This window comes from Cornus florida, unplaced genomic scaffold (assembly GCF_030987335.1).
Source record: "Cornus florida cultivar Cherokee Brave unplaced genomic scaffold, ASM3098733v1 CherokeeBrave_3.0.0_Hap2_Chr01, whole genome shotgun sequence".
NCBI classification, from domain to species: Eukaryota; Viridiplantae; Streptophyta; class Magnoliopsida; order Cornales; family Cornaceae; genus Cornus; species Cornus florida.
In genome coordinates, this window is record NW_026775571.1 from 90,820,024 (window position 1) to 90,829,768 (window position 9,745).

Below are 9,745 nucleotides of genomic sequence, written 5' to 3' on the forward strand. Positions count from 1 at the left end.
TTAAAAAAATAAAATAAAATAAGGATATATATGAAATGGCGTGTTGAAAAATTTAAATATCAAGGTGACACCTTTTTTTATTAATTTAAACTTTAGGGGTAGATATAATAAAGTGAGAGATGAAATTAATGGGTGTGTAAATTTGAGGGAAAAAAAATTACAAATCTGATCCGACAACACTTTCACCACCATTCTGTGCAGTTGGAGGCGAGCTACTCATTATTATTTGATGAATATGGAAGGGGTGTCATGAATGGCACGTATCGGATAATGAATTATAAATTGTATTAAAAAGTTATAATAAATAAATAAATAAATAAATAAAAATTTCACAAATCTGATTGAAACAAGGATGTCCGATCGGTTGATACTTCCAAACTTATAAATATGGCATGTACCTTACCCAAACAAAACAGGGTTGGGGGCTATTGCCACCGACACCCAGCACTCACTCAAAGTAGACACTTGCCAATGATCCATCTGACAGTCAAGGTCGTGGCCCACAGAGGGTGTAATTTTAGTTCTCAATCATTCAAGTATTTCATTTGTATTTATCGGCTGAGAAACAAGAGAAACTAGCTAACTGAAATTGGTCCGAGCTTGTTTATTTATTTAAAAGAATAGTGTTACATAACTATTTATTTATATATATATATATATAGATTTTTTTTTTTTTTACTCAAATTCAATGTAAGACAAGTTTTCATTTGTAATATTCTTTACCATCTAAATTCGAAAGACTAGGTTTAACAGGGCCGGCTCGAGCCTTAGGCGGTTGCCTAAAGCCCCAGCCAATAAGAAGGCCCCATAATTTTTTTTTTTTTTTTCTGTATATATTATAACTTTCCTAAAACAATTATAGTATTTTCTTTAATTATTAATCTTCAACGTATAGAGAAATTTGACAGTTAACCTAAAATATTTCTATTCTTTATTTTTTTTTTTTTTGCGGGCCCCTAAATTATTTTTTCTTTATACATTATAACTTACCTAAATATTTTATTTTCTTATATCATTAAACCTCAACAAATACAAAATTTAATAGTGTGCGCCGTTTTTTTTTTTTTTTTTTTTTTTTTTTTCTCTCTCTCATCCTCATTACATCAGCATATGTACACAAGCATTAAAATTAAATATTAAATATATATTTAAGTGAAAATTGGTGAAACTTTCTATATTTTTCTAGGAATCCTATTAATTTTTATTTTCTATTTTTTTTTTTTTTTTCATCTTCTCTACAATTATAATTTACAATCTTACAATCTCACTCAAAAAAAAGATTTTGAATATACTTATATTCTATTAAAGAATTTATTAGAGCATTAGACCAAATTATTCGAAATCAAATTTTATTATTCTATAACTTAAATTAGTTTATAGTTTTATTAATTTTTGTTATCATATTATTATATATTTTGTTTATAATTTTTGTTTATATTGTTAAATATGAATATTAAAAAGCACATAGCCAATTAATTAACGATAAAACTAGAGTTTGAAAAATTTTTAATGATAGGTTTAAAAATCACTAAACAAATAATTAGCTGGCATAAATATATAAGTAGATTTAATTAAAAGGCCACTTTATTTTTTTTCGCCTAAGGCCTCATAATGTATTAAGCTGCCCCTGGGTTTACCTCAGATACCAACTGAAATGGATAGACTTGTCCAATTATCTAAAAGCTTAAGGTATTGGATAATGCGACATATTCGCAACACTAAGCAAGGGCCAGAAATGTAAAATGGGTTAGAGAAATGGCTGCTACGTGGGGTCTTCCATCAACTATTGTCAAGTGAGGGCATTTGTGAGGTCCTTAAATACTTATCTATTTATTCAAAAGTTTAAGTTATTAGATAGTGTTACATGCCCACCCATTTATATACACTTCAATCCCCTTTCAAATCCGTTGTGGGACAAATCCCACTTGTAACAATAGATATCTTCGAAGTATTCAATATTTTTTCCATAATAAACATCTATTTTCTAAATATTACATATTTAGCACCACCTATGTTCGCTAGGTACAAATTTGATATAACTACTAGTGATTACTTGAAGGGCTTAAATCATAAACTCCCATTACATTCATTTTTTTTTTTTTATCATAAAACCCTAATATGTTTCTAAAAATTCGAAAAGAGGCATGAAGAATAATTAGCACAGTATGGTAGGGAGAATATTGACAAGAATTATTTCTTCATGTGTTAAATTCGAACCCAACATTGATTATAGTCCGAAAATAATATATACTACAGGAACAAAAATGTACAAGTCTTGTCAATTCATAAAAAATGGGACATATTTTTGGCTCGACAAAGTGGGAACAAACAACACGTTGGTTGTTTGATATATGGTGTGAAATGGTTTGCATGCCAAATTGACTTACACGAGAGTGATAAGCCAGGTTTTGTAAAATTGGGCCCCCTTAATTGTGGGAGTGAAGGGGATGATTCATCTTCATCAGGGGACTGCCAGAACATTGATAAATTCTCAGTAAACCATTTGGATAAAAACAACTGAACTCTTCTTACTTGATGCCCTGCGAAGAGTTGGATTTTTTTTTTTTTTTTGGAATAAATTTTACTTATCTAAAAAATTATCAATTATTATTATTATTATTTTGTATCGGTCTCACAATACAAACACTATTCAAGTTAGAAGTGCAATTCAAAAGTAAGATTTCAAATAATTACCTGTCAACTCCGCTCTATCCTGAAACAAAATATATATATATATATATATATACAAAAAAAACCTCTCAATTTAGCGATTAAAAATAAATAAATCATAACTTTTCCCATGAGAAAGTTATCTTTATATCATTACTTATGGGAGATACTATATACTTTTTCACTGACCATCTGCATCCGCATGTAGCATCACATTATGCTGACATCAATAAATTAGGAACATGGTGATGTTACATTATTGCGTCATCTTATTCGTCATCGATCAATAAATTGCGAAGTTGCAAAATTTGTCCACACCGTTAGGCCCACGTGAAATCATAAATTTGTGGTTCCTAACCATTACTTGCATGCATAAATTTCTCTATAAATAGCTTGCTTGTTTGCTTCTTAATGCTACACTGGTCCACACATAAAGAAATTGTGTGTTATATATATAAAACCTTGCTTTTGTTTCCATGGAATCCTCTATACCAACCTCACTTCAAACCCTAGTTAATGAGATCAAAGAAGAGATGTTCTCTACTAGTAGTAGTACTAATTCTATTGATGTTTATTCATTTGTTTCTCCTTCAGCTTATGACACTGCATGGTTAGCGATGATTCCAGACCCCGAACAACGGGATTGTCCCATGTTCAAGGGTTGCTTGGATTGGGTTCTTGACAACCAAAGAGACGAAGGGTTCTGGGGAGAGGATCAATACAACATTGATACTCTTCCTACAAGTCTTGCTTGCATGCTTGTGCTCAAAACGTGGAATGTTGGGGATAAAAACATAAAAGAACGGTACATATATATCTATATATATATATATAGAAAGAGTTTTGTTTCTCTCTTAGGCAAGTCACACACCATTCGGGACTTTACCAAACTAATCCACTAACTCCCTCATATACGAATCTGGTAAAACTCGGAGAATGTTCGCGGGTGTGACCCTAAGGAATTATTCGTAGTTAAGAAGAATGGATCCTGAAACCTGATATTTCGTGAGGCACTGGTATCCAAGTCTTTTCCAACTAAGTCAATTCATTGGGGTTGTACTCATTTAACTGAGACTCCAACTCTCAATTTTCTATTAGAAAAAGTGGTGTTTGAATTCTCTACTATAACAAATTTATGTTGTATTGTGCCATAAATTTTATTTAACACACTTATTATTTAGAAACACAGTTTAAATTTGTTGAAATATCTTTTGTGTTATTATATATTTCTAGTATTTATGCAATTAGATCGTAATAAAACATTTTAATTTTATGAGATGATGAAATGTATAATAAATGTGTTCAAATGAGATGCCACTGTTAGAAATACCTGCACCACACTACAACGTAGAAAAGAATACTATGATAGCAAATAACCTTTACATACGTAAAGAATAGCATAGTTGCAAATATCACTGTCATAAAATAAAATAAAAATATCACTGTCATACCATGTGCTCGCCGTTTTTTAGTTATGTATGAGTCGTGATCCGAAGTTCACTTCTACCAGCTCGGGCCTTGCTGGGTCGCTTCTTTTGTCATTTTCGTGGTTCACTTTCCGTGCTTCCGTTTTTGGAATTTTTGAAATTAATAAGATAATTATTATTATTATTATTATTTTAAAATTCGCCCTCGCAGACTAAAAACCACACAAATCATCAAAAGAAACACACCAACCATTATTTTATTTTTTTCTTTTAGTATCATTTAACGAGATGATATATATAAGCATGTTATTAATTTCTATCAACATCTTAGGGTTGGAATTTATTCATGCAAACATGGAGATGCTTCTGATCAAAGTAAAACAAGACGGATATCCTCGTTGGTTTTCTATTGTTTTCCCCGGAATGGTTGAACTTTCTCAAGCAAAAGGTCTAGAAAATGTTTTCCCTGACGAGCTCAAAGCAGAAGTGTTGGAAGTTTTCTTCCACAGGCAACGAATTCTTGATATGTAAATTCTTACCTACAAATTAATATACATACAGAGATACATATATATATTTGAATTTTTATTGTAGTGATAATTATTGTTGAACACCAATATATATAATCAGTGACATGTATGCAAGTTTTTGTAGGGAAGAACTTGTAGATAAATACAATTATCCTCCACTGTTGTCGTATTTGGAGGCCTTGCCATCAACATATGATATTGATCAAGAAGATATAGTGATGCACTTGAATGAATCAGACGGCTCATTGTTCCAATCACCTTCGGCCACGGCATGCGCATATATGAGTACTGGAAATCAGAAGTGCATGGACTGCCTAGTGTCTCTTGTTCGAAGATGTGGTCATGGAGGTTATATAAAGCTTCTAAATTCTATGATTATATATATATATATATATATATATATATATATATATATATATATATATATATAAAACCAATTCTCAAGGCTTCATTAGAATTCTGATCGAACTTGATTTTTGATGCAGTTCCATCGATTTATCCCATGGATGAGGAGCTCATAAAGCTTTGTATGGTAAATCAAATTCAAAGATTAGGGTTGTCCGAGCATTTCAATGAGGAGATTGAAAAAACTTTATCAGAGGTGTACAGGTAATGTAAATATTATTTACAATTAAAATCCAAAAAAGTATCCAAAAAGTTCTCAATTTACCAAAAAAAAAAGCGCTCTCAATTTACAATTAAGATGTAAAACAGTTAATAATGCATGCTGTACTATATACGCGAATTATTGTTATGTACTAACCTCATTAGTCTTTTGGAAATTTTTTAACTCCAACATTCAGAATGTATGAGAAACAAGAATCACCGTTAACAAAAGTTGAACTAGTACCGGCAAAAATATACAAGGACGCTTTGGCTTTTAGGCTCCTGCGGATGCAAGGGTACAATGTAACTCCATGTATGTCGTTCATACAAGTTTCAGACCTCCCATGCAGATTATATAAATACTTAATTTTGTGTCAAATTAATTTTGAAATTTAAAATGCGCAGGGACTTTTTGTTGGTTTCTACTCCATGCAGATGTTGTAGCTCATATAGAAGAAAACTTTGAAGTGTTTACAAGTGCAATGTATAATGTTTATAGAGCCACAGATCTTATGTTCTCAGGAGAATATGAACATGAGGAGGCAAGGTCATTTTCAAGGAAATTACTTGAGAAATCCAGGAGTACATTGGGAAACATAAATGATAATATTGTCATGTTACCAAATTTTCAAAGATTGGTAATTTTCTATTCCTAGCTTATAATTCTTTGATAAACTAATTAATTCCCAAAAAAAAAATTCAAAAAGAAAATACTTATGCATATCTATTTTGTACTTAGCAAGAAAATATATATACACACATGCATCAATCATATGACTCCATAATTTTGTGTAGATCGAGCATGAGTTGGCTCTTCCATGGATTGCTCGACTTAGTCACCTGGATCACAGAAAGTGGATTGAAGAGAATAAGGTCCACTCTCTTTGGATTGGAAAGGCCTCCTTCTATAGGTACAGTGGCTGTTTAAATTTAATTTTATTCTCCTTATTATGAATTGTGTGTGTGTGTATATATATATCCCTTTATAATGAAAATATATATATTGAAATGGTGAAAATATGTTAGATTATCATGTCTTCAAAATGACAAGCTAATGCAACTTGCTGTGGAGAACTATGAGTTTCGGCAATCAATCTACAGGAATGAATTGGAGGAACTTAAAAGGTACACTTGATATTTCTCTAAATTTACATATATATATATATATATATACAAACATGACAGTTATATTTATGCATAAATAGTAACAAGTAATTAATCAAAATGGCTTGTCTATTTCATCATTAGGTGGTCCAAGGAGTGGGGTCTTAGTGAAATGGGATTTGAGCGGGAGAAAACTACTTATTGCTACTTCGCCATTGCAGCCAGTACTTCTCTGCCTCACAATTCCCCTGTTCGAATGTTAGTTGCTAAGAGTGCAATACTTATTACAGTTGCCGATGATTTTTATGATATGGAAGGCTCTCTGAATGAGTTACAACACTTAACGGATGCAGTTCTAAGGTTTTTTTTTTTACTTTTATTTGCATTCTAAAACAATTCTTCAATCATTTTTCGAGCTCTCCTTATCTCACATTTTTTTCTTTTATTAAAACAGATGGGATGGTAAAGGCTTAAGTGGCCATAGTAAGATTATATTTAATGCACTTGACCATTTTGTGAGGGACATTGCAGAGAAACACCTCCATCTACAAGGAAGTGACATAACAAATGGTCTACAAGATATAGTAAGATTTTTATTTTTTTGATTACTTATGTGTATGTCGACTAATTACTTCACAAATGCTTGAGCTAACAACTAAAACTTGATATAATTTTTGAAATTCTTTTATGAAAGTGGCGCGAAACATTTGTTTCGGGGTTGACAGAGACTACATGGAGCAAGAGTGGATATATTCCATCCATCAATGAATACCTTGAAATGGGCATGAAATCAATTGCCACGCATACTATAGTTCTTCCGGCTTTGTTTTTTATGAGCTCGACCTTGTCTCCCGAACTACTCAAGCCTGCACAATATAAAAGTATCACGAAATTGCTCATGGTCGTGGCCCGTTTGTTGAATGACATTCAAAGTTACCAGGTTAACTGATTAAACATTTTTTTTTTATTTTTTGAAAGTTCAAGTAAATACACACACCCCCACACAATATTGCTCAGCTCAAACACTCAACCTCCCCTTTGGGGGAGGGGAGAGAATATATACCATATGGGCTAATCCCCACCCGTAAGACCTAAACATTCTAGAAATCTTATATATATTTATATATTGTGCATTAATGCAGAAGGAGCAAGAGGATGGGAAAATGAACCTTGTTTTGCTTAATTTGAAAGAAAATCCACATGTAGACATTGAAAGCTCAATCACTTTTGTAAAAGAGATATTGGATGAAAAGAAGAAAGAGTTACTTGAATATATTTTGATGGATGGCTTCAATGATTTGCCCAAACCATGCAAGCATCTCCATTTATCATGTCTAAAAGTATTTCAGATGTTTTTTTAACTCTAGCAACCAATTCGACTCCAACACAAACCTCCTTCAAGACATAATGAAAGCGATTTACAATCCATTGGAATACCGAAATCCAAAGCCTCTGAAGACTCTACCATCAATTCAGTCGAGAGTCTCGAGACCCAAGAAGGAAAATTTCATCATCTACTCGGCTCGTTACAATCAAAGCTTCAAACATCATGGAAGTAGAAGTTTTTCTGTTCGACAACACTTTGTTCCAAAGACTACATCAGGAAATGGCTGCGCGAAAGTGTTCATTCCTCTGAAACTCAGTTTATGCTTCATTTGAATCAGTTTGGTATTAGTATTAGGTACATATGCTGGACTACGGTACTTGGATGTCTTGTGGCTATGTAACAAGTGTGTCTCATATGTGTATTAATTGGTGAAACTAGTGTTTTTGGCTAGGTTCAATATATGACTAATTGGGCCTTATGCTCAACTTACCCTGATAGTTTTAAAAATAGTAATTATTTATATATCAAAAGTTGAACATTTATCACTTAAGGAAAATGATTTTAAGGCCAAGGATTTAGATTGTTTGTCTAAAAGTTTTGATTGGTCGTTATATGCAAAATACAAGGAAGTGTTATATAGTACAAACAAGACCAATTAAAACTGTTTGAGACAATTTGCTATAAGACTTCAACCTAAGTATAGTGCTCGTCACCTAAATGTACTTCGCCTTTGGGGGAGGTCACAATCTCTTCCCAACCTAACTATAATATTATCTAAACCTTAATATATGCTCCGTTTGGTAGGAAGGAAAGAAGGGGGGTGGAGGAAAGATAAGAAGAAAGAAACAACTTTTTTCGTTTAGTAGAGTGGAGGCAAGAAGAGAAGAGAAAAGATGATAGATGAATCATCCTTTCAATTTCACAAGGCCATCATATTTGGACGAATGACGCAAAGGAAAAAATGTAAGGCTTTTGTAAAATTTTTCAAATTACAAAACTTTCCTTATAAGTAGCACTCTCTTTTCTAGCAAACAAAATAAGGTATTATCTCATTCTCTTCTCTTCCATTCAACCGAGCAAAAAGAGGGAATGCCACATTCTGTTCCTAAAGGCAAGGCTTTTGTGTTCTCCCTCTTTTTGTTTGGTTGGTTGTGAGAAAAGAAAATGAAATAATACCTTATTTTGTTTGTTATGAGAAAAATAAAGATATAGTATTAATTATAAGTTAAGATTTGTGATTTATAAACTTTTGTAATAGCCTTGTCTTTCTTCTTTAGTGTCTTTGGTTCATATGATAAAAATTTGTGAATAAGGAATGATGACTCATCTATCCTCTTTTTTATTCTCTTATTACCTCCTCTCTACCAAAGGAAAAATATTTATTTCTTCATTCTTATCTTCCCTCAACCCCTCTTCCTTCCTTCCCACTAGACGGAACATAAGTGTTTTTTTTATTTTTTTTAACTCTCTGCCATATTTTCTACAATACAATTATAAAATCGTTTTGCAACGCTAGACACGGTTAAATTTCCAATAAGTTAATGTCACTGTCAGAAATTGGAAAATTAAGGGGTTGCCAATTATTTGTGGATAAAAATTGGCTTGTTGAGTTCACACATTCTACAAATTGCGGTTTAGCACTTTACAAATTAGTGTTCTCTCAACCTTAATATTTGGCGGTAGAATGTATTAAATCCTTTGGCTACTATCAAAGAATACAAATTTGACTATAGAATTGGATTGAGGCAGTAGAATGTATTAAATCCTTTGGCTACTATCAAAGAATACAAAATTGACTATAGAATTGGATTGAAACAATTCTATATTCAATTTTGACAGTACATTGACAAGAATGGCATTACATTACACTACTGGTGTATTCATGCATGGTGGAAACATAACAAGCCGCAATTTATATTATAGTACCACTACAAAGTAACTTTAGCAACTTTTGTTTGACAAAATGTGTTGGGGCATTATAATTTTCAGCAAAGTTTCGCAAATCTCAAACATTATAAATCACCCGTGCCCATAGTCAAACATTTGTTTATTTTGTTTTGGATTCTCCTTGAGGGATTATT

The 9,745-nt window shown here is 32.1% G+C and overlaps 1 protein-coding gene across 1 annotated transcript; it reads left to right on the forward strand.

Annotated features, from left to right (window-relative positions):
• Positions 1 to 3,203: 3,203 nt before the first annotated feature.
• On the forward strand, positions 3,204 to 7,698 carry LOC132307127 ((E,E)-geranyllinalool synthase-like). Its single transcript, XM_059804836.1, has 12 exons — positions 3,204 to 3,469; positions 4,424 to 4,624; positions 4,752 to 4,975; positions 5,113 to 5,236; positions 5,431 to 5,546; positions 5,639 to 5,871; positions 6,029 to 6,144; positions 6,260 to 6,358; positions 6,482 to 6,697; positions 6,792 to 6,921; positions 7,032 to 7,277; positions 7,480 to 7,698. The coding sequence occupies exons 1-12, from the start codon at positions 3,204 to 3,206 to the stop codon at positions 7,696 to 7,698; spliced, it is 2,190 nt and encodes a 729-aa protein (XP_059660819.1).
• Positions 7,699 to 9,745: the final 2,047 nt, after the last annotated feature.

Excerpts from the sequence above, each read along its gene's own strand:
- LOC132307127 (XM_059804836.1), top strand. The coding sequence starts at position 3,204 with ATGTTCTCTACTAGTAGTAGTACTAATTCTATTGATGTTTATTCATTT. Across the intron at positions 6,698-6,791 it reads TTAACGGATGCAGTTCTAAG|ATGGGATGGTAAAGGCTTAA; the intron begins GTTTTTTTTTTT and ends TTATTAAAACAG. Across the intron at positions 7,278-7,479 it reads ATGACATTCAAAGTTACCAG|AAGGAGCAAGAGGATGGGAA; the intron begins GTTAACTGATTA and ends GCATTAATGCAG.